The sequence below is a fragment of the Centrocercus urophasianus genome, unplaced genomic scaffold, assembly GCF_019232065.1.
Source record: "Centrocercus urophasianus isolate 14NV4802_14NV808 unplaced genomic scaffold, USGS_Curo_1.0 seq_33, whole genome shotgun sequence".
NCBI classification, from domain to species: Eukaryota; Metazoa; Chordata; class Aves; order Galliformes; family Phasianidae; genus Centrocercus; species Centrocercus urophasianus.
Window position 1 is genome coordinate 8,589,302 of NW_024884900.1, and position 24,992 is coordinate 8,614,293.

General features: G+C 47.0%; 1 protein-coding gene across 1 annotated transcript in view; it reads left to right on the plus strand.

Annotated features, from left to right (window-relative positions):
- The first annotated feature begins 227 nt into the window (after positions 1-227).
- Positions 228-24,992, plus strand: part of GALNT17 (polypeptide N-acetylgalactosaminyltransferase 17) — a 181,108-nt gene continuing 156,343 nt past the window's right edge. The window contains exon 1 of the mRNA XM_042830074.1: positions 228-502. Within this exon, the coding sequence (XP_042686008.1) occupies positions 265-502 (238 nt within the window). The 5' untranslated portion in view covers positions 228-264. The remainder of the gene's footprint in view (positions 503-24,992) is intronic.

Here is a 24,992-nt window from a genome sequence, read left to right on the forward strand (position 1 = left end):
GAGCTGCCGCAGGGCCCCCCCCGCGCCCCGCCGCCGGGACGCGCCGCGCGGGGCATGAAGTTGCGGCCGAGCGGGGCGGGCGGCCCCGGCTGCGTCTCCCCTGCGGGGCCGTAGGCTGAGCGAGCGGCTCCGCACCCCGACGCGCGCAGCCCGCGGCCGGGCGCAGCTCCCGCGCAGCCGTGCGATGTGCGCGCAGCGGCACGCACCTGCCCGGCCGGTCCCTTAGCGCGGCGCGGAGGCGGGAGGCGTCCCTCGGGAAGTTTGATGGCTTCTTTGAGGAGAGTCAAAGTGCTGCTGGTGTTAAACTTGATCGCGGTGGCCGGCTTCGTCCTCTTCCTGGCCAAGTGCAGACCCATCACGGCCAAGAGCGGCGACTCCTTTCATGACGTCCATCCCCGGGCAGAAGTGGTCAACTTGACGGCCCGCGGCATCAGCTCCATCCAGGACGCTGTGCTAAAGAGGCTCTCCCTCCTGGAGGACATCGTCTACAGGCAGCTCAATGGTAAGAACTGCTCTGCGCATAACGCTGGGCTACGGCCGTGGGGCACCGAGCGAGCCTGGGGATTTCGTGAAGTTTTGGTGGTGGAGCCACGCTCCCTTTATCTCATACGTGGGCTCTCAGCTCACCGGTGTGGCATCTGATTTCCAAGTTGTGCTCTTGCTGATGGCTCGGAGCACCTGGCACAGAGTGCGAGGAAGGCACAGCAGTGTAACACTGCCTTCGGGTCTGGGGTGCCGGCTGGGAGATCACAGCATTCTGGTTTCTGCATCCAGAGAGAAGGACGTTCTGTGGCCGAGCAGAGCAGCGCACATTATTGATCAGGGAATGGCTTAATTGCCACAGAAGTGCTTTTTTTGGAAAGGAGTTTCTAAATGGCCGTAGGGTCATTTGGGTGCAGAAGGTCGCTAAGCAAAACACGGTGACTGTGAAGTTGAGCAAACAATTCGGTGTTTCCTACGGCTCAGTACTAACAGCTGCTAATTGAAACCTCAGTAATGCTTCTCTTTATAGCACAGCAAAGGGATTTCTATTAAAATCTCACCAGGTTCAGTAGTTCCAAGATGCAGAAAGGGAGTTCTAAAGATGCCGTGTGGGATAGAGAAACGTTGTAAGGACATAAGAAATGTAGGTGAGGCATCTAATTAAAACACTGATGCGGAAGCTCATCTTTCTTAAATTGCTCCCCATAGACTCCCAAGTGGCAGCGTGGTCCCAGCCCAGGCTCCCATTTATTCCTTCCCATCTTTGTAGCGTTAACGACTCCCATCTTCATTGCTGCAGAATGAGTGGAGTTGGTGCTCCTGGAAGCGTCAGTGCGATTCCCTCGCTGACTTTTGAAGAGGAAAAGCGATGCTCGGTGCTGTGCTGCGTTGTGCTGACAGCCGGTGTGCGCTGTGCTGTGCAGCAGGAGAGCAGTGTGCCCTTCCTGAGGGGGGGCGCCCGCCCCCCCCCCCCGGCTGAGCAGCTGTGCTTTGGGGAAGGGGCTGCACAGAGAAGTGCTCAGCTGAGTGGGAAGGTGTTGTTTGTGCTGCTGCTTCACACACTTGTGTGCATTACCTGTTCTGTTTATTGCACCGCCGGAAGATGAAGCAGCAGTGTGGGGTGGCAAGCAAGGTGAAATGGAAAAAGGAAAGGGAGTAAGGTGAAAAAATAGGTTGTAATTGTTACAGAGACTGAAACTGTGAATCTTGCTGCTGGTGGGTGCTGCTTGAGCAGAAGTTTGGGCACTTTGCTTACAAAGGGGCAGCAGGTGCAGTTCAGGATAGGAGACCTCATGCCAGGACCGTGGTGTCAGACCCGTAATCGTGATGCTGTCTGCATCCCACAAGTACAGAGAGAGAGCTGAAATTAAAGTGATTGCTCTACTCTCGTGGAGGGGAGCCTGGGATGCCCTGCGCCAGGGTTGGTCCTGGGGCACAGGTGTGAGCAGTGCTGTACTGTACCATCTGGGGGCTGCCCTGGGGGAGGTCAGGAGCCTGCTGTGTGCTCAGCAGGAGCTGTGCACCTGGGAGCAGGGGAGGCAGAGAGGGATCACGCACTGCCCACATCACAGACGTTTTCTTAGCGCAGGCAGAAAGCTGAACACATGTATGTGATACCTTACCTGCCCTCTGTGTTCTGGGGTGCTTTATGGCTGATAAGTCTGGCTAGCAGATGGTTCTCATGTAGAGCTATTTTTATGTAACTTTGGGTCAAGTGTATATTTGATATGTGTGTTTTAGAAGCGTACTGCTTGCTCTGGGCGCTGGGCAGTGTCTGTGTTGTGCTTCAGCAAGGCTTCAGTAAAGGCAGTGGTCCCCCCACACCCATCTCTCTCAAAGGACACCAGCAGTTGGGACCAGGGGTGCGCAGCCACTGGAGCAGCTTCCCTGCACCGGTGCTCATCCCTCCTCCTGGGCACCCACAGAGTGGCTATGACAGAAATCCTCGTGCCTGCTTGAAGTGTGCAGCTACGTGCTCACTTTGTTTCTGCTGGTTTTAGGATAGGAAAGGTGCGTACTGCTGGCCAGCACCCAGCAACAGCACCCGGTGCAACACATCCACCAAGAGAATTTGTTCTGGTGCTTGAAATTGTATTTTGCTTTCAGTCTGACCTGTGCTTCAGCATTCATGAGGTGTCAGAGCATCCTGTGGTGCAGCACAGGGTAAGCCTGCAGCTTAGGGAACATCAAGAAGCGTCTGAACACAGGGAGAAAGCGAAGCACAGTTTGGGTGAAAGTGGCTATGGATTCTGTCTGCGTTACAGCACTTGGCTGGCTTTCAGTGGGAGTTGGAGCTATTTTTAAAAAAGCAAATCTCTTAAAAAGCACCGATTCTGTACAGATGAAATGAGTGATCCCATCCCACAGCTGCTGTGGTTTCGGTTCCTTGGAGCAGAAGAACAGAAAGAACAGCAATCTGTGGCGTCGCAGCCCTCATGTTATACCTATGCCTGTTTATTTCCTTAAAGGTCGGTCATAAAAACAAGCTAAGCAATGCTGTGTGCCTCAGGTCTGGTAAAGGAATGGTTTTACACCATCGCTCCCTCTGAGTTACGTATTTTTATGTTGTTCTGCAAGCAGTGCCAGGCCCTGCTCTGCAGTGTGATGCTCTGTGCACAGACAGCTGTCCCAAACACATCCTGACCTGCTGCCTGCACTGCCCCTCACATGGAACGTGAGGCTCGAGCTGGGGGTTGGGCATTAACCACATGAAGCCTTGCCTGTGCTTGGTTTTCTCCTTTTAGTCACTCATGAAGAATCCGTGAGAAGACTCAGCCCTGTCCAAATTTGTCTATCCAGTCTTTTATTGGAGGAGGCCTAAAACTCCTGGAGAGCTATACACATGCCTTGCTCCTTCTCACATGTTATTCTTGCCCCTCAGCTCGTTGCAGCAGTCCCATGGTTCTCCCTTTCCCTCTGTGCCATTCCCTACAGGTCCCTACCCAGGTGCTGCCCTGGTGCACAGTGTGCTGCAGGTGACCTTGGAGCGATCTGTCGGAGGCTGTTCTGCAGGCATGTGCTTATCTGAGAATTCAGGGAATTTCTAATTCCTGCTGTCGTTTTTATGGATGGAATTCTCTTGTTGAGCAGATGTTAGGAGAAAGCTAATGGGAGTCTGAAAGGAGCACACTGTTTTGTTTGGGATGTTAACCACTACTTGTCTTTGTGATCCAAGGTGTTTTGTTTTGTTTTTTTTTAACGCTGACATTTACATAAGCAGTCCAGATTGCCTCCAATTATATGGAGATTCACACAAATGAACTTTCGGTTTGGGCTCCTGTTTACAAAGAGAGGATCTGCGTGCTTATGTAAAGGCAAAGCCGAGGTAGCTGGGGAGGATCTGCAGTGTGTGAGCACTCAAGGAGCACAGTCTGCCTCTGCTGCAGCCCTGTGCTGCCTTTGGGGCCACTGCTGAAAGCTCACTGATGAGCACAGGGAATATCAGCCTTGTGTGTGTTTGTAGGGCAGGGGAACCACAAGGCTGGCCCAAAGTTTTTAGCACCGAACTGCTAAAAACTGTGTGCTGAGATTAGTGGTGTGTGTGACAAGCAGTGTGATTTGAGGAAAGCTGTATTCTTCTTCCTTGCGCTTTTGTGTTTCTCTGCTCCATCTCCCTTCATTCTCTGGAGGCTGATCCCAGCCTGGGTGTGCAAAAGGGAAATGTTCACAGCGGTGCAGCACGCATTCACTCCTCTCCCCAAAGGCAGAGAGGAGAAGGGTAGCCCAGGGTGCATCGAGCTGCCAGGATGCAGGTGGGATGCATGCGGCCTGTCAGCTGCTCCTAGGCTCCTAAGTCCAGCATCATTGGTGATGGGTGTTCTGAGCCCTGCTTGCCAGATGCTCTTGAGGTCAGTATATGAACAGCGTGCTCCTGAAGTAGCACTACCACTTTGAGAATAAGAAGTGCAGGGAGGAGATGTCTGAGTAGACCCCAGATTTGCACATGGGGAAAGCCAGCACCCCTATCAGCTGCCACTGAGTACCTTGAGCAAACAGAAGGGAATCGGTTCAGCTGCCCGCTGGTTATCTGAGGCAGGTATTTAACCACCTCCCAGTTGTGCTGGGGTAAACATCTGCATGGCTACTTGCTAGCAGAGCTCCGGACCGTGCTACCTGTGCACGTTCAGCAGAGCTCTGGGTGCTGGGTTAAAACCTGTGAGCAATGAAGGAGGAGTAAGCAGGCCAGAAAGTGGGTGAGCAGAGGCAGGTTTTCCCTATTGCTGAAGTGCACAGAACAAACTGCTCTTACGGTTACGTTGAAGAGGAGCTTTGAATTCCTTGGCAGTTAGATAAGCTGTGCTCTTTTTTTCTTTTTTCTTTTTTTTAAACAAGCTTGCGTCTGTGCTTTTGCACATGCAGTGATTTGCACATACTGAGTTATGAACAAGTGTGTGGCAGCAGCCTCCATGCATACAGATTTTGCTCTCGTCTGCTTATCCAATTAAATTAGCTTTGTGTGGACGTGGAGGCAGATTCAGTAACACGGCCTTTTGCGTGGTCTTCCTATCCCCCTTGTAAAGTGGCACTTAATTAACTTAAAACACTTTAGAGATATGTGGATTTACTTCCCATAAGAATAAGATAATGCTTATCTTCTATAACACTTATCATCCTCAAAGTACATTACAAACTTAGCTAACTACCGAGTATAAAATTATATATGTAAATAAGGCAGATTAGAAGCCGTTCCGTCAGCCGTTTAGTGGCATGTAGCAGTGCTACACCCACAGATTAGCAATATGAGGATTTCCCAACAGGTAGGTAATATATAACTGAAGCACAAAGACGTTCTCTGATTAAGATAAACAGCTAAACATACAGAGCTGAGAGTAGAATAGCGCTGCTTATAGGCAGAGCGGGCCAAACTTTAATCACATTAATGAAGTCAAATCAAAATAGATCTTCATAGGAGCATAGCCTTGCTGCGTGAAACCCTTTGATATCAGAGATGGTGACGTGGAGATAAAACAGAACAGTGGCACACTGCGATGGATGTGAGTGCTGTGTTAACTGATGGTTATCACACAGCATCGGATATACTTTCTTCCCTCTCTGTTCTGATACCGTGATGTTTCTGAAGTAGAAACAAACTATATTACTTTACATGGCCTTATGTAGCAACCTGATAAAAGCCAGAGCTTTCATGTTTGTTGCGTACCTAACAGACCGGGCTGCCGTGGTCCCTACTGCGAATAATGCAAGCTGTCCAGGTTCAGATTCATGCTTTTAAAAGTTCTCAACCTAAACTCAGTAGCCGTGAGGTGAGCGGTCTGCATGGTCTGTGGGCACCTGAGAGCTGCTGCCTGTAAGTTATACGTGGAAATTAAGTCTGATACTGGCCAAAGAATGAACAGGATAAGTAGAAGAAACAGTAGAGTTGCAAGGTGAGGCTTCACACAGTCAATTAGGAATCATCTGGAAGCTCAGACGGTGATGTGACATTTAGTTTACAACCCGGCTGGCTGGGGACTGATAGATAATTTTTGTTTTCGATCGTTGTTTGGCATCATCATCTGAATATTCACAGTCATTGGCAGTGAATGAGTAATGAGCCACTAACACGTTTGTCATGCAGAGACAACACGGAGTCATGAGATGCAGCAGCATTACTAGCAAATAGTGACAACTTGGCATTTTATTCTTGCATATCAATCACATCTGACTGACTGGAGGAACAGAACCTTGGGTCGATGGTAAATTTTCCAAAACTACGTCAGATTTAGGCGACCAAATTCGTTGTGTGAGCTTTCAGGGATATAACTTAAGCCGTTAAAATTATTGTAATTACAGTATTATTTCCCAACCTCAGCGACTCCAGTAAGAGACATTTGGAAGTGGATGCATTTGGCAAAACACGGGCATCTAAGTGACATTGCAGAGCCTGCGGGCATCCTGCCTGGCTCCCAGCTGCCACTCCAGAAGGACACGACTCTGCTGTCGGAGCAGTGTCACATCTGCTGGGCTCGCGCCGCATCTCGGATGCCCCAGGGCTGTTGGAGTGGCAGCAGGCATTGCTTGGACAACAGAGTGCCCTGCTTGCTGGAGATCTTCTTTGATCAGAGGGGACAGGCAGACCAAGCTGGCTTAGGGTGTATGCTGACAGTGTGCTTGGCTGTGGGGAAGTCAACCCTACTGTTGGCCATCGCTTTCCCTCATTGCTTCTGTCCTGGGAAAGGCTGCATGTGTTTCCCACAAGGAGATGCTTTGTGTAGCATGTGAGCACCTCTGATTTAGTGCAAAAGAAAACAGAGACGAGCGTGCTCAGGTAATTAAAAAGGTTTTTCTCGTTTTGTGCTCTACACCTTTGATCTATACATAAAAACGCAACAATCTGGTCCAGATGTCACAGCAGGCTGGCAGGCTGCCCCCTCCCAGGCTAGGTGAGGCCATTCTGCTGAAATGTTTTAAACAGGAGATGTTTTCAGCAAGATGTCCTCATCGACGTCTGCAAACGGCCATTCAGACCCAATGCGTGCAGTATTGACCCTACTGTGAGTCAACAGCAGTGATTCAGCTCCACTAACATATCCTAGTGGTACAATATTATTTTCCCTAAGCAGTTTTGGGAATACTGGCAACCGTATTTTCTGGCCCCCAATCCCCGTGGTCAAATTTCTTTCTGAAATTTTTGAATGCTTTTACATTTTATTGCTGCAAGCATGGCTAGTTCTGCCTATAAATCTAATAGCTTATCGACCCGCATTCTGACACTGGCTGACAGTTATCTAAAAATAATGCAGTCATGATGCAATGGGGGCCCTACGTCACGCGTTACGTTCAAGGAGAGCACAACGTGGAGCTGACACTGAGCCATTCCATGCTGTCTCTGCTGCCTGCATTGGTGCAGGGATACAAAGTTAACCGAATAAGAGCGACAATTCCCTAAAATCAGGAGTGAGTCGGATAAGATTGTTACTTGCTTTCATCTTTGGATGTTTTAGAGTAGGGATCTTGCTAGGTTACGTGGCCCAGGCTGTGCTGTGAAAGCACCTCTCCCTGCTGATAGTGAAAATGAGTGATTCTTGAAAGCTGGGGCTTCCCTACGTGGTAAATCAGCGCTCAGTATGAATTTGGTGTGCCTTGTCCTGCCTGATTGGTTTCAGAGCAGTAAAACCAGCTGTGATGTGCCAGCATTTGGCACTGGAGATGGAAACGGATCCTTGGTCCTTCTTCCCATCGCTACCCTCAGCTAACGTGCAAGCTGCAGTCTCTTCTCCCAGCTTCTCTACATGGCAGCAGTCGGGATCTTGCTGTGTTTGCAGGCAGAGGGATTCCCACTTGCTTTTCCTTGATGTGTCCAAGTGCTGCTGGTATGCAGAAAGCAGAAAACCATCAGAAAAGTCCACAATGGGTTAAGATAGCAGCAATGCCCCAACTGCTGTTTTGGGTGCTTCCTCAACTGCAGGGAGCGTGAGTAGCCATGAAGGCTGAGCAAGTGACCTGACTCTGGGTGAAGTCTTTTAACTTCTGTTGTATTTTGTATTTGTCATGCAGTATTTCAGAAAACATAACAGCTTCCCATGGTTGTGTTCTCAGAGCATAAAAACCAAGGGAGAAGGTTAATACGAAGGAGTGAAACAATGAATTTCTTTCTGGGTCTTTGCCCACATTACACTTTAAAGTAAATCATGAAAGCACTCGTATTTATGCCAAATTACTACAATTTTTTTTGGTGAAACAACAACTTGATTACACTCTAACACAAAACAAAGGAGAAAAAAAAGGGAGAATCCATTTAATGTTATTTTAATGCTTGCTTTTATTCTCTTACTGGGTTTAAAATAACTTTGGTTGACCTTTATGCGTTTTTTACACTGCACCCTCTTCAGTGAAGGGTGTTGGAGCACTGACTGCTTTAAAGGTTGGAGCATAAAAGCCGTATTCTGCCTGATTTTATTGGAGCTTTTCCTATTTGTGCTGGCAAGACAGTAATAGTAACAACCCATACGCCTTTCTAAACCTGTAGTTCCCCCGTGTATTGGGATCCACCCGCCTGTTTCCATGAAGTTCAGCCTCCAAATGCTTTCCACGTCCCCATGAGGCTGCTGGGGACAGGTGGGCTCAGCAGGACGAAGCCAGCAGCATCGTGCAGGGGATCTGTGGGCAAGCAGAAGCTTTCATTTAGAAATCTGCCCCTCCAGGAGAGTCTGGCAGGCAGCTGTCGGCCTCTCACGATGCCTTGGGTGAAAGGTGCTCCCAGGGTCAGCTCACACCGACTTCTGGTTGTCTTTGGATCAAGCACTGAATCGATAAGTGACGTTCTGGGGGAGCTTCATAGCAGCTCTGCACGGCCATTGAAGGAGGACAGACAGCAGTGTGGGGTTTTACGCTTTCATCAGTCTTTCCTCAGGATGTTGCACAACTTTCCAATACTAATTAATGCTGTGTTCCCTGCACGCATTTCCTCCCTCCTGATGCTGCCTCTTTGATCCTGTACAACAACATCAGCCCTTGCAAATTAGAACTGGCTGCCAGGCTGCTACGAGAGAAAGAGGCAATGCGTGGCAAGGAGTGAAACTGCCACATCTCATCCCAGTCTGAGGCACCCGGCGTGATTTATGTCCTTTGTGCAGCTGTATGGAAAACTGTGATGTTCCCCTGAATGTCCATCTCCAGTGATGATTAGTGCAACTGAAATACCCGGCTCTGATTATAATTACTGCAACTGAATGTCTAAAGGAAGAATTTCATCCAAAGGTGCAGGCCCAAGCGTAGACATCTCTGTTAGCATCTTCTTATGAGGCTGCCCAGATTTTCCCATCATGAGAAACTGCTTTCATTTATTTCTCATTTTCCCAGTTAGGCTGAAGTGGTCAGGTACTGTGTGCATCCTCTTTGTCTTTCATCCCAGCAAATGATTCCAGGTGTTTCTGGAAATGATGCATGAAGAAAGCAAGTGTTGTTGTGCCCGTGGAGGGGCAGAAGAGGAGTGGAAGGGCTGAAAAACCAGGAGAGCACAGAAAGAGGGAGATAAAGAGGCTGGCATGGGAATTGGGCATGGGCAAGGCGCTGGGGCAGGGAATGGTGCCTGCCTGTGTGGTGCCCCTCTATTTTGCCAATATTTGTACTACTGTTTGGATACACAGCCCTTGCTTAAGGTTTTGCTGTAAGCTGTGAAAAAGTGGCCATCTGCAAAAAAAATGTGTTATTTGCAATTAGATATTTTCTATAAATGAAGTGTAACTATCCTTTGATGGGGAACTTCCAGAGGCCTTACTGCCAGGTGTATTTCTGCTGGTTTCATGGTTAGCATTAGCATGGCAGGGCGTTCAAAAGGTGTGGGCAGGTATCACAGATATGTGAAGCATGACCATACCCTCACCGTGGCAAAATTACAGGGTTTGTTTGTAACCTTTGTTTTTACAACTCCAGAAATGAAGCAGTTTGTTTCTTAATGTCGGCTGAACGCTCAGAGTGTGCGCAGGCTGGGTTTTCACATCCAAATGTATGAAATGCTGGCCTATTAAAATCTGCTTTAATGATCTCTTTTCCCATAACTCCTAATATTTGCCATTTACTAATTATGATGTGCCTAAGTGTTTCTCATTTGTAGTACGTATTTTAAATACTGCAGCTGTCCTAGTTCCCAGCTAACTGCTGGTGATTTTTTTCCTTAATGCCTCAGAACAGCGAGTAGCACCATTGATTTTTTTTTTGCAGGTTGGCATTAAGCGTTCACCTCACGCTGTTCTTCATTAGAAAGTTTTTGATGTAAAGGTCCCTGGTGGAAGCAGCCACGGTTGGGTTTGGCAGAGCAACAGCAGTGCTGAGGAGTGCATACGTCCTCAGTGAGCATTGCTTTGTCTTACACTGGTGCTGAATCAGGGGGCAAACCCATGGGTGGTTGTTGTGAAGCAGTTTTTTGTTTGGGATTTCCTGCTCTATAGTGTATATATAATATAATATATATATTCCTTTTCTTTTTTTCTTTTTTTCTTTTTTTTTTTAAACAGTTCTTAGGATTTTGTGACAAATTTGTAACAGGGGAGAGTTGGTAATGTGGGAGGCTGCAACCCAAGCAGCAGCTTTGTGAGCTCCCCAGGCCTCCCCTGGGGAAGCAATAAGGTTTTCTTTGTGCTTTGTTTTGTGATGGGGCTGAAGGGAGGAGACCAACTAGGTAGGATGCTGCCAATGTTCCTGAGGCCATTGGCCTTGAGCCCTGGTGGACCTCCCTGCAAAACAAGGAGCAGAGGGTGCAAGGAAAATGGAGAAAAGTAGGAGTGAAAAAGAAAGTGTAAAACACAGGTTAGAAATATTGGAAGGAAAAGGGAGGAAATAGGCAGTTCATACCAATTTATATGTTCTGCAGGCATGGGAAGCCCATTAGCTCAGATGTCTGTCCTCCCTGTGTTTCATTTTACCTGAATTTTACCTGTATTTTTCCTTCGTCCCATTTCTCAATCACCTCCACCAGAAGCAACTCCAGCTGTGATGTGACAGCTGCTACTGTCTTCTGCAGCATGTGCTGCCAAAAATCCCGGCTGATTCTAGGCCTTAAGGCGCAATGCTGTCTATTTTCTCTATTTCTTCCTACTATGAAATGGTATATATGAATATTAATAATGCCCTTTCTAAATTTAAAAGCCTCCAGGCGTGTTGCAATTACTTTTTTTTTTTGTGAATGTCAGTTTTTGGAAGATGCATCCTGGAAGCAAACGCTGCTCCAAAAGCAGGGCCTGGAGTATGGGTGATGCAAGGGTAGGTGCTGCAAGCACTCTGGTGTCATTGCATGCTGTGATGCATCTCTGAGTCCAACTGGTTTCCTTCTCTTAGTCATCCAGGCACTGTTCTCACAAGAAGACGTTGGGCTCCTGCGTGCTCATCTCATGGGGTTGAAGTTCAGTGAGTTGTTGAGCCCAGGCTGGTGCTGCCCTGTCACAGTCTTCCAGGATGCAGGAAGCTCTCGGTGGGAGTTTGACAGGGAGGTGGATGACCTGTGTGCATACTTTGGGCTTTTACAGGGACTGGCTGTATTTCCCTGGTGGGAGTCATCCTTTTCCTTATTATCAAGCTGGAAAATAAGTATGAATATGTATTTCTACCTGGACACACATCTGTCAGCTCTCAGGCTTTTTCCCTTTGCATCCAGTGAAATAATTCCCTGTGAGTTAAGAGTGTAGACTGGTGCCAGCTGTATGATGAGCTGCCATGGTTCTTCTGCACACACTGGCAGCCCCAGTGCAGCTGTGTATTTCCCAGCTTACTCCTTGTTTCCAAGCCGTGGGCTCCCTGTTTGCTGTGTGAAAGCAAAACGCTGCTTTCTGTTGGAGATTCCATCTGACCTACAACCTCGTTTCCCTCCCTTTCCTCCAAAAGTTTTTAAGAATAGATGGAGATATTTTTCCTTTTTTTCGCTTGCTCCTTCATTTCCCTTCCTCAAGCCTCCGTGCTGAGCCTTGGCTTAAAACCTTAAGAGCTGAAACTCAAGAAGTTGCAAAGGAAAAAAAAAAAAAAGCTGATCTAGGAGTCTTCTGCCTGGATCAATGGAGCAGAGGAAGAGGCTGAAGTTGCACAATTGTGAGTCAGAACTTTGCTGAACGTGCTGCGTCAGGATCTTGTACGATGCGACTGTGTTCAGAGGAGCACAAAGGCAAATGCTTTCCCACTCTTAGGAAGTTCCTTTATTCTTGACTTTTAAAATACTCAAAAAAATAATAAAAAAAATGCTGATATGGGCATTGAAGAGATAATGAAATTCTCATGGTTCACTTAAACTTTTTTTTTTTTGGGTGTTATTAAATAAATCCTTTGAATATTTGCCTTCTGTGGGCTCTGGGATTTCTTTTCACGCCTTTGAGTTGCGTTTTCTGCCATTTGTGTGCTCAGAGCTTGCAGAAAGGAGCTGAGAGGTGGCCCCAAGGTTTGGAGGTCCAGCTCAGCTCAGCTCCTTGCGGTGGTTGCTCGGATGTGTAATGGCTGGAGCCGAACCTGGAGGATGCTGCTTGGGTCAGACCAATGTTTGGTGTGTCTGTGTGGGGACGGCTCTGTGCTGTGAATTTGTCCAGTGAGTGGTGCTGGATCCTGCCCAGGTGCTTCCATATGGGTGAGCTGGAAAAGCCCCAGGGAACCCACTCTGGTCCTTGCAAGCGGGTTGTGTTCAGTGCCTTCAGCAGCGTGAGGATCGGGTTCATGTTGGGTGCTTTATTAACTGGCAGTAAGAGTTAGAAAGCTGCATGCTGAGCTTAAAGAAATATAGCAGCAGTGTTCTGTTTTCAGCCCCGGATTGGTGTGAGCTGGGCTTCTCTGCCATCAGTCCCTTAAGCTTTTTTCCCCTTGCCAGGTCAGTAGGACCCTTTGTATTTCATTTGCATTGTGTTGTGTCAGAGACTTGGACTTCAGCTATGTACTGAATTCAGAGCCATGTGGGAGATACCTTGCAAGCTTTCATTCATTTTTAATGTCTCAGGGTTTTTTTGACAGGTAAATACAGCTTCATATTTATACCCATGCCAGGGATAAATCGAATTAGTCTGAAATTAACTTTTGCTCTTACAATGGTTTGCACATTTCTAATATTAAGGAGATAAGGGAAGAGAGGAGCAAACCTGCTTTGAAGGCGAGCTGATTTCCATAGCAGGCAGTGACCTACATAGCAGGGGCTGGGAGAGAGCGAGCTGACTCAAATGTGGGCTGTTCTTTATTTATATAATTCTAAGGGATCTGCGTCAGTGCTCCTGGACCGAGTCCTCTTCTGCCACTCACCTGGGAGCTCAGAGCCAACAAAACCTTGTCCTTCAGGAGTTTCCTGTGGATTAAAAGCTTCGTGCAGAGGCATTTGGTAGATGGCAAGGTTCAGGTATGGCTTCAGGGGAATGTTGGCCACAGTTCAGTGTTTTTAGGAAACCCATTCCATTGCTTCACTTAAACGGGAAGGAGCAGCGTGCCTTGCATTGGGGCATTTAAGTGCAGGAGATTTGGGAACATCCTTGTGGAGAGCTGCCAAGTGGTGGCTGATCTGGAGATCCCCCCGAGCTGGGCTGTAGCAGCAGATGGGTTGGGACATGCGTTAGTTTCTGTTTTCACACACTCCTTGTTGGGCAGCCAGGAGAGGTGCAGAGTTGTACGTACATATATAAGTATACTGTCACATCAGCTGTGCATATGCAGCTTGTGGCCTTTCTCCTTAAAAGAGGGCTCCTGCTTTTCTGTCTGACGAGGAGTCATCATAGCAGGAGCTGCAGAACAACACTGCAAGGCTGGTGCTGTTCCCAGGGCTGCAGCGTGAGTGTGCACAGCTGTAGCTCATTGCCCTGTCTCTAGGGTGATAATTTGCCTTGGTGTAAAGTCAGTCGGATGCGTGCCCAGATCAGAACGACTGTCACTCATGCCAGACATTGAAATGCATGGATTTCTGCAGAAAAGGGTGATGAGTCAGTACCAGGGATTGTATAACACGTTAGAGAGCCAATACTCATTTGGCTGCAGGGAGCTGCATGCCCTGCTCTCAGTATTTACCCCATTAAAGCCTTTATGGCTGTACTGACACCTGCAGGTCCTGCAGGCTGTCATACAAACTGGGTTTTACACTGTTAGGCTTGATGAGAGAGGGCTTATTTGGCTCTTGCTGGTTCTGTTTGAAAATCATGCAACAATGGAATGGCTTGGGTTGGAATGGACCTTAGACACCACCTGGTTCCAGTCCCTCATCCAACCTGGCCTTGACCACTTCAGAAATGTGGGGTGTCCTTAGCTTCTGTGGGCAGCCTGTTCCAGCTCCACCATCATACAGAAGAATTTCTTACTGGTATCCAGTCTACATCTATGCTCTTCCAGTTATAATCATAAATTGATTTGCATCACCTGCAGAATCGTTCATATAACTAGGACCTGACTTGGGTACAGGACATGCATTGCAAGAAACAGTGAGAAACTGAGCTCTTGAATGCTGCTAAGCTGATACTCTGCTCCTGCATTTAAAGGATCAAGGAGTTCTGGTAGGCATGTAGGAGTTCTGGGAGAACATGCTGTTGGTCTGAGCTTCTGATGGGGAACATCTTGACTGAGCTGATCTTAACAAGTTCAGGTAGCGATAGAGATTCACTCCTTTATTCAGAGAATACAGTGTGATGTTTTTCTTTGCTAACCCTGTGCAGTGATAGTGTTTTATAAGAGCACCGTGTTCCTTGCCTTTGCCTGAAATATCTTCCTTCTTTTTCCCAGTTCTGGAGTGCAATGAGCTGAAGACTTCCCTGCCCTCTGGGAACTTGCATTTCACTGCAGCCGTATGTTGGGTTTGCAGAGCCTGTTGGGAGTTCGGCAGGGTCTATGAACCAAGTTAGAAATTAAGAAGCAATGAGTAGGTGAGAAAAGGCTGCTCACAGCCACCGAAGGGTGTTCATGCTCCCATCTCAGCTTGGCTCTACACAATTACTGTGTCCTGTTGCTTTTTTAATAGAATTTCTTTTTCTCTTTTCCATTCCACTATTCGCTCAGAATAGCAAATCTGAGAGGTACAGAGGAGGTCTCATGGCCCGCTTTAAATGTTGCATGTCTTCAGTAATGTATAAAAGAAAAGGTTATTGGTCCATTGCAGAGAGGAAGGTATTTTGAGTCGATCTAACGGAGCGATGAGGAGGGCAGCTGCCCTGCTCTGTGGTGGTGTTCCTTTCCCCTGGCTTGCTCTACACAGAGATTTGGTGTCCCCCAGCTAGTCTGCTGCAGCGGGGTGGGAAAGCAAGGTCTGAAGGAGAAAATGCTTCAGCCACACATTGGGGAAATGGCATCAATATATGCAGGAATGTCAGAAGCATTCCTTGAAGTGTAAATCCCCGCAGTTCATGTTTTGAGTGGCCCAGCCCTCACACAGACAGTTTCATTTAGCCTCAGTTGAATGGCTCTAGTGTTTCAAAGTCCTTCTCCTACTGACTTTCCTGTCTTGGTGCTGCAGAAGGTGGGGATGGATTGTTCCTTCAGTCTCCCAAACCTCCAGGTTGTTTCACAGCATCTCTCGAGTCTCAGTGTGTCAGAAGAGCAGTTAAGAGGCTTAAAGCTGAACACAGAATGGCACAGACCATTTGCAGCTATTCCTCTTGCACAGTGATCCTTGCATCTCAATCTTTCCCAGTCTTGCATGGTACACTCTCTTGTTTAATTTCAGAAAGCAGTAAGGCTTTGATTTTCACTTTTTTTGTAGCACTTGTATTTAATGTGTATGTCGATACGAGGCTCTTCAGATTTGTGTGTGCCGATGGTGCAGAGCATAAACCGCCTGAACTGAAATGTAAAACATCAGATATTTTACAGTGTCATTAAAACAAGTTGTGTCTATAGTAGGGTTTTAATGATTCCTTTCAGAAGGATTTATTTTAATATTAAAAAAAAAGAAAAACTTTAACCAGCTGAACTGCTGGAGAGATAACAAGGCAGTGCTTTCTTAGATGTTTATCCATTTGTATAAATATTAAAACAGGTTAAGTTTAATTAAAAAAATCTTATTTTGCAGGGCACTTAGGTAATCCTGAAATGCCAGCTGATTCCTTGCATTGCCCTGTGTGCTCAGTTAGAGAGGAGAGTAAGCAGCGTATGTGATGCGTGTGGCTGGAGCCTCGGGGCCAGATCCTGCCCTGCAGGGAACCTTGTGTCTCCTTTCTATCCAGCAGGAACGCAGCCTGGTGGGACACGTTGTGCTTGCACTGTGTGAAAGCATTTGCAATCAAGGGATTACATTTGTAGCGTTCATGCTGCTTGAGGAAGGAGGCCAAGAACTCATCAGGTTCACTGGTGTTGACGTAAAGGAGAGGTCAGGAAGGACGGGATATTGCCCAAATAAAAGCAGTTACTGAAAGAGGATGTTTAGTACTCACCAGAAAGCCAGTTGAGAAGGGAATGTGAGAAGTGACTCTGGCTCATGTCAGGGTTAATTCTGGGAAAGGCTGATCTGAAAGCAAGACTTGGGGATCAGCAGAGCTCGCCAACAAAGGTGTCCTCAAAGGGAATCCAGAATCAAAGCAGTTCTGTTGCCTGTTGTTACAGACCCATCTTCAAATAACTGGTAAATAAAATTGTAGTTATTAATACAGTATCCTCTTGCCTTTAGCTGAAAGCAGTTTGCTATGGATGATGCCTTCAGATGGCTGGCAAACCATTTCCAAGGTCCTTGGGGTTTTTGGTAAGCAGTGATCATCTCTACCAGTGCCCAGAATGTTAATCTGAGATCAGAAGCCCCAAAGATGTTATGGGATGCTGTGAGCTGGTTTCATTTCTCAGCTGGAAGCTGTGGCATTGGTGAGGTGTCTTCTGGAGATGTGATTTAATCTGTAATGCGCAGAAGTAACACAGATGTGGGAGAAACAAGTCCCCTAAGACCCAACATTTGCTTGGCATCAGCAGTCTGCTTCTTTCTCGCCATCTTTTCATTCAGTTGTTCTGTGGTGAGGTTACAAGCTACAAAGATTAAACCTCATGCTTTGAAACGTCGAGCGCTTCTGCTGTCGGTTGCTCCGTATGGACAGCATGGACAAAGCAGGCTGAAGGCCCATGAGAAATGCCCAGGGTTTCTGTCCTCAGGATTTGGGAGCTGGCAGAGCTCAGCTCCAGGGCGGAGAGCTCAAAGATGGTTGAGCAATGATGGTGACAGTGCTCTTTTTGAGATGTGCTTGTCCATGGCACAGGATAAAGACATTCCCATGAGTACAGAGATGGAAATAATAACAGCGGAGCTCTTGGATCCAGTTGTGAGAGATGGAACAGATGGGCCCTTGTGTGCAAACAGAGTGTTTTATGCATTTGCTGGCACAGCAGCCAGTGTGTCTGTTGGAGGAGTGGAGCTTCTGTAACGCCAGACCCTAGCAAAGCCCTGAAAAGCATGTTTTCCTAAGAAAATTAATTAACTTGCTGTTTTTCCTAATGCATGTGGACTGACAACTTGTGCAGGTACACGTGGATGTTGTGTATTGCTGAGCCCTGTGATTTCATCCCTCTTGCTCCTGTGAAGCTCCAGTAATTCCCTTGTGCTGACGGGCTGTGGAACCACCATGCTCTGCTCACGGGGCTCCCAGCCCTCCTCTCTGCCTGCAGGAGCACTCACTGCTTTCCTCGTGTGCCTGCTGAAGGAACGTGGTGACTTTGTGGGCTACCAAGTGGGTAAATTAGGGCAAAACGACTGGGACCTTGTCTTGGAGTGGGAAAAAGTTGGATGCAACAACTTTAAAAGGATTGGTGAGAGGTTGCTGGCAAGCCTTTGAGCAAGGCTGTATCATGAGCTAAAGCCATGAGAGCAGATACTGCTGGGCAGGGTGCATCAGCTGACCCTCTGGAAGGGAGAGAAAGATATTTTTAAGGACCAGTATATGCAATAAACTGGGGTTGGAGGGAACATATCTCATAGATGTAAGAAGGGGGCCATGAAAATTTAGATTTTGAGGGCAGAAGGCCTTGCTATGTTTTGTTTCTGCCCTTAAACCCTCCTAAAATGCACACTCTGTGCAGGTTGGTGGCTCCTTGTTCCCTTGGCTTTCCAAAGAGATCCTGGGGCTCAGATTTCTAATGATCCCGGAGCCAGAAGAAAACACTGATACTAGTGAAGTGCTTCCCATTCAGGTGCTCAAGCAAAGGGACAAGCCCCTGGGCGGTTTGTTGCAGTTGAACCTTCCTGAAGGGCAAACACTCTGAATGCTGCAAAGTGTAGACCTCAGAGGGGAAAGGAATTAGAAGAGCTGGGATATGGCAGTGCTCCAAATTTTCCCTGGCTTTGGATGCTTTGTATTCTTTGCAGCCTCTGCAGAGTGGCTCTATCACTGCTGATAGAAGGAACACAGTGGTGGTGGTGTAGCAGAGCTGGGGTCTGACTCAGTGGAACATCCTGGAACCAATGCAATCTTCCAGTTTAAAAAAAACAGCAACGCTGCAGTAATGGCATAATATAGCCAGTTCTGCGTGGAACGGAATATAGAAAACTGTCGCAGAGAAAATCTATGCTTAGGGTCTGTGAAATCAGGCTGTTAATGTTTTTGAATATCCTCAGTACCTGTTTTCCAAGTACTGCTTCGTAGTTGCTTTCACGTACTGAGATGTGCTGTCTGGATGCGGCGTACCTGCGAGCTTTCAGCCTGGACCAAGCCTGTGATAAGCAGCTTCCTTTTGGCAAGAGGTCTCTGCATTCCTCCCACTGCTCTCCCTTTATGGCTTCATTTCTTCTGCTTTGCCACAATTTGATTTTGTTTTACAGCTTGCAGCATGAGATCCTGAAATCGTTTGCATCTGTTGAACAAACATCTATTCCTGGGATTGATGTTTTAATTTAATAAAACACCTTTTATTGGGGGTCGGCTGCATCTGGTAGTTTGTAATGAGCCTCGCTGGAAGCCCTGTGGGATGGCAGTGTACAGCACAGGGCTTGTGGAGGTGCTTGTTCTGAGCCCCAGAAGTGGGTGAAGTGTCAGAGGGGCTTTGCATGGTTCGTGTTCCTTTCTCTGCTACCTCCTCTTGTGTATCTCTGAGCTGTAGAGGACCGAAGCAAGTGGTGTTGGGATGCCCGGGGTTTGGATCTACCTGGGTCCATAGTTGCAAATGGAAAAAGCAGACATCTGTGCCAAAGAGTTGTGTGTTAAATGGTGCTGGGAGCTGCTTCTAGGTAGGAGAAACTTTTCTAACACTTGAGATTTTGTGCTAAAATATCCAAGAACATTTGGTTTTAGATGGTAGCAAGGATGCCCGTGAGCACTGTGTACCCACTTGGGCTAATTGACTTGTTGCTCAGCATCAAACATGTTGCAGTTATTCATGAGGATAAGCCCCAAGACACAGTCTGCTGCTCCAAGTCTGTGCGCAGGCAGAGAGTTTGTACAGCAGGGTGCAGGTTTTTTGTTGAGGTCTGTAGCAGGTGAAGTTAACTGGGGACTTGTTTCATTTCCTAAAGCAGCACAGAGCAATTCCAGACTGCTGCCTTTATTCTTGGCCATCAGGCAGAATGATCCTTCATAAACTGTATATTAGTTTGTGTATTCTTTCAGTATGTCCTTTCTTGTATTTGCTAAGCTCTGGTAAATCAATTGTTTTGTAAAAGAAAACAGGCGTGCAAAGTCTCGTGGTAATAGGTTTTTAATAAATTCTCCCTTGAGCCATTCATTTCACTTTTTCTCTTTAACTTGCCCTGTCCCTTCTCTTTGGTTAGCATTTTTAAATGTTCATACGTTGCCAGAATTTTCCAAATAGATTTGGGAAGGAACATTAAGGATCTGATTAAATTTGGTGGTGCTCTCCCCTGAAAATTTTGACTTCCAGAAAGTGGAAACATATTTCTAATGAAAATCAATGAACTTTCTTTCCTCCCAGAAAAAATTGGCTTACCCATCTGCTTTATATTTCTGACAGAGCAATCTCTACAAAGATTTGCAGTCATAATAACCAGTCTATTCTTATAATGGTGCTCCCTTCTAGGATACACATTTTCCCATGACCTCCGATTCTATTCCAAGGCAGCTGTCAGAGATGCGTTGGACAACAGAAGCTTTGTTGGCATGGGTTAAATTTCAACTGGCAGCTTTAATTGATGAGATTGAACACCTTCCAAACCCCACTGACTGCAGTCACCTGTTGGTATGGAGGGGGGCTGCACCGTGTTGTGTCCACCCAATTTCTGTTTCTTCCACTTTTCCTCAAACGGTTCAGCACTGGTTTATTCGGACCACGTGTTGGCTCTAAAGGTCAGTGCTCAGACCTCTAGAGAAGGACGCTGAAGCCAAAGCTGAAGTTGCTAATGAATGTCATGATTGGTTTGAATGGTGTTGGTACCCCAAGTTATGTAAAACAGGACTGGGTGCTTGACTGCTGCCTATTGACCACTCACAGGCACCTGTTCTTCTCTAAAAATGTTGTCAGTAGCTTCCAGGAAGCATTGCACTCCTCTTATGGCTGCAGCTTTGCACATAAATAACTTATTAAGAGCTGTGGGAAACCTCCCGTTGTAACCATCGTCCCTTGATTGCAGGGAGTTGACTCTTTCCTGTGTTTGCCTTGTATTTCTCTATTAAGGACATAGGATTATCCTGTAGCAAGTGGCATTGCTGCAGAGAAATCTATGCTCAATATCTCCAGCCTTAACCATTACCATGAGAAGAATAGATTTCTCCTCTTCTGTGTATTAAGGACATGTTGTGACTTTGTGGAATCGCTGCAGGAGTAAATGATGTATGAAATGAGAAATCTCTGCTCAGCGCGCGGAGACACAGCCAGAGCTGTAAAATGTTCAGCTCAGATGCAGCCAGAAAAATCTCTGAAGTATCCAGCATGAGCCCCCATTCCTCCTCCGATAAAGCATGGTGGTGAGCCTGCAGCTTGTGCCACATGTGCTCAGCACTGCAGCATGGGAGGGAGCGTGGGAAGAAAGGTGATGGCAAAAGAGCTGAGTAGAGGAGAGCTCAGTTGGGTGAAAAAGGCAGAGGTAGTTTTTGGAAAAGTTCAAAATTTAAATGTCTGGGGAAAGAAAATGAAGGGCTAAGAAAAAAACAAACAAACAAAACAAGTTCAGTAACAACTGTAGAAGACAACATCAAAAAAAGGCTTGTATAAAAAAAGTTGCGAGCTATTTTGGAGGCCATTTCAGCACTTTGGTTCACGGACAGCAGCAGCCCTTGCACTGCGGCTCCCTGGACCGCAGGCGTTTCGCTCCGTGCGCGGTGTAAAAGAAGCTCAGTTCTCTTTATGGGAAAAAAAACCTACTTCAGCTCATTTCAAATCTGAGATCTTCACAGAGAATTCAGTTGGAGAACAATTTGGAATTATTCACAAAGTACGTTTTTCTTCCCGTCTTTAACAATGAGGTGCAACAACCAAGAGAGATAACTCCCTCGGCTTCATGCCAAGAAGCTGCACCAGTGTTCCTGGGAGAGTGCCTGGAACTTCTGAAAAACACGTTATCACTTTGGCCAAGGCCACGTTAACGAAGCACATCTCTGCACTTTCCTACAGCAGTATTAAGGACGAAGCCTTTCCCTCTCAGACTTCCATGGCAGACAGGTGAGGCAGACCCCTAGGATGTTGCAGACCTACTTCACCCCACGGTTTGTGGTGGTGTGAGTTAGTGTGTCTTGCAGTCTTGATGGCTGGGTCGTCTCTGTGCCTGCTGCTTCTCACAGCCCCCCTGCTGCCATCGTGCCTCCCCTGCATCCTTCTGACCGTGTTCTGTGCTACACTGATGCAGGGCTGGAGCTGAGCATTGATAGCTACGACTCCTCTGTGATGGATTGCAAATCCTCCTGGCATAGCTTTTCTCTGTCACAATGTTAGGTATGGATAATATGGGCACAGCTGACCTTTTGCAGCTCTGCAGACACCCTGCCTGCTGGTTTTAGTGGTGCTTTCTTGCTGCATTTGTCACGTGCAGGGAAAAATGACGGTGTTCTGTGCCATCAACTCCTTAACTGTCACCCTTGCTAAGTCTCCGTCAGGGACAAACAAATCTAAGTTGGGGGGGAGGGAAGAGATGGAGGAAAAGTAATTTTTTTTGTTGTCACATAGATGTGGCCCTGTGTGCTTTGCTGTGCATTTCAGGCATGCTTGATAAGCTGTAAGAGCTTCTACAGTGCTTGGAGAATGAGGGTACCTGGCAATTCTGAGGTTTTTCTCCTAAATCACAGATTTATGTCATGCTCTGATGAGAAAATAGCTGTATGGAGAGCGCATCTGGGTGCTTCCAGCAAGTTGTCTTAGGAAAGTGTAATGTAGGTCTTCCAACGTCTGATCTCTCATCAAGGGGTGTTCTACAGAGTTGAAGGACAAGCTTTTATGTCCTGAAGACATCGGAAGCGCTTCTGTCCGTGCGTGCTCACCTGGAGGTCTGTTTGTGCTGTGTGCCATGTGATGCTCGTGCTGTTCTCCTTGACTTTCTGTACGTTGGGAACAGCTGACTGTCTTATCCTCCAGTGTCCATCTTCTGTGCCTGAACACTTCAGTGCTGCTGGGTGAGACCCAATGTAAAACTTCCCCAGATGTCGTTTGTGCGCTGGGGGGAGGCAAATCTTTTGTGGGCTTTTACCAGCACTGCAGCCACCTGCAACTGGATATTGCAGGAGTGTTCTTAGCAGTGCAGTAGCCACATCTCGGGTTTTTTCCCACTCGATGCATGCTGTAGTGAGGTTACTATTGTGTTGAGCTTCCTTACTCATGCTATGTAGCATTATTAACGTTTTATGTTCCCTTTGCACTGTGATGCTGTTATGTCTGCAGAGTTTTTTTCACCGTTATATGAATTTGTTCTGCGCTGACTGAAAATAGCAGCTCGATAATTTCCAATTAGTTTCTGACCATCCCTCTTTTAACCTTCCTCTCAAATGTGGATTATTTTGAGTACCAGACAATGCAAGTGCCGCAGTGACTAATTGAGCAGATGATATACGAGTAGTTGGAGAGGCATTGGCCGTTTGGTGCTCTTCTTGCAGTCTGCACTGACAGATTGCTGTTGGCCAGCACTGCCAGCAGCCCCTGAGCACAAATGAAGCACTGGGCTGCTGGGACGGCACTGCTGGACCAGTGGGTAGGTGCACAAAGTCAGTAATAATGTGTGCATTGTCAGGGCATTGGTATTTTGAGCCTTTTTGACCACTTGTATTTTGTAAGGTATTAATGCTAGACTGCTGCGGAGTTTGCTGCAGCATTTACTAGAAAAAAAAGTTAAGCTGGCACAGTCTGATTTTATTACTTTTATTTTTTATTTTTTTGGTAGAGCACATCAAAACCCAAGTGATTTGTTGTTCTTAATATACTCTGATCAACATGTACCCCCCGAGACAGTGGCACCATATTTCCTTATCCTTTATCATAAACTCAAGAGAAAGCCTTATCAGTATCATTAGGAGACAACTGATGGCTTCTATTTTGGGAAAGATGTGTTTCAGTTTTCCCTTTGATAGGCCTGCAGGGGGTACAGTACATCTCTTTGAGGCTTTTACTTCTGTAGTTTCATTTTTATCTTTTTTTTTTTTTTGTCCCTTCTGTTACAGGCTAATGTCTATGAGAAACGATAATTAGCAGCTTTGTTTTAGACTTTCATCACAGTCTAATGGTTTTAGATGCATGTTTCACAGTAAAATTAATAGTCTGCATTAAAAATGCAACCACAGAACTTCACTGGGGTAATGGAGTAATGTTTGTAGGGAAATGTAATCAGCTTGTGGTAGAAACCACGTGTGCCTTGAAGCCTGCAGAACATGGCTGTGCTGGGAGCCTCTCTGCCTGGGCTTGGAACCGAGAAGGGAACATCTCTCTCCCATGTTCTGCAGAGTGGTTCAATAAGGCTAATTTTGGGCCATTGGACAGGACCTCTTCATCAGGGTGAAGTGATATCCCTGGAGGCTCAGAGCCCTCTTTAAATAATGCACAGGAGCACTGCATGCTCTGTAACTGTGCAACCTTCCCAGAGAAATTGATGTCTTTCATAAGTCTGGTTCACAGAGTCTCATTTTTTTGTGTCTGAGCAGGCTTGCTTCACCTAATAAACTAGCGGTGTGTTGGGCTATAATTTGAGTCCTGGAGATCGATGTATTTTTTTTTCAGTGTAACAACTTGGGAATGAATGCAGAGCTGTACAAAAGGGGATGGTTAATGCTAGTGATTAGTGAGATGTTAGGGGCAGATGTGGTAGGTAGATGAGCCAGCAGTCTCATGGGTGAGTCCTGGTCCTGATTTACGTTATCCTTTTCCAGTAGCTAAGCCTCGAGTTCACATTAAATACCTGGGATGTTTTGGGGCATCGAAGAGTTGTTTTTGTCTTCACTTGCAATTCACTTGCGTACATGGTGCTGTCTTCCTTCCTTCTGGAGGGGAGGAGGAGGAACAGTTCTTGTCTTTCTGCCAACTTTCCATTTCAGTGTGTGCATTGGGGCAGACAGCAGAGTGGCTGCTGGAGGGATTGATCTTTTCATACCAACTTGACTGCTGTCTTCTGCTGAGAGCTTGAACAGCTCCCTCCACGCTTCTCCAGTAAAAAGCCTCACGTCTTTATCCTGCTAAGGAGGGGAGGATTTTTCAGCCCATGGGAGGATGATGTGCAGAACAATCGTTATCCTGTTAGATCTGTACCCTTTGGTTCCTGGCTCTCCAGGCAAATCTTCCTGTCACTGTTTCAACCACAGGTGTCCTTCACTGGATCCTCTGCTCCTGTGAGCCTTAATAGATCCCCTTGGCCACCTCCTTCTGGAGATGTCTCCAGCTAGGAATGTGTGGCAGCCAGCCCTGTTGGTGTGGGGCCCTGTGTAAAGAAAGCACCAAGATAACAGAATCAAATATCGGCTTGGGTTGGAAGGAGCCTGAAAGGTTGTTTGGTTCCCCCCTGCCTCAGCTCAGGCTGCCCATCATGACCTGTAGCACCTCCAGGGATGGGGCACCCACAGCTGTGGCCAGCAGTGCCAGGGCCTCATCGCCGTCTGAGTAAAGAATTTTTTCCTGATATCTACCTAAATATCCCCTCTTAAAGTTTAAAGCCATTCCGCCTTGTTCTATCACTATCAGACCATGTGAGAAGTTTCTCTCCCTGCTGTGTATAACTTCCCCTCAGGTACTGGAAGGTCACAGTG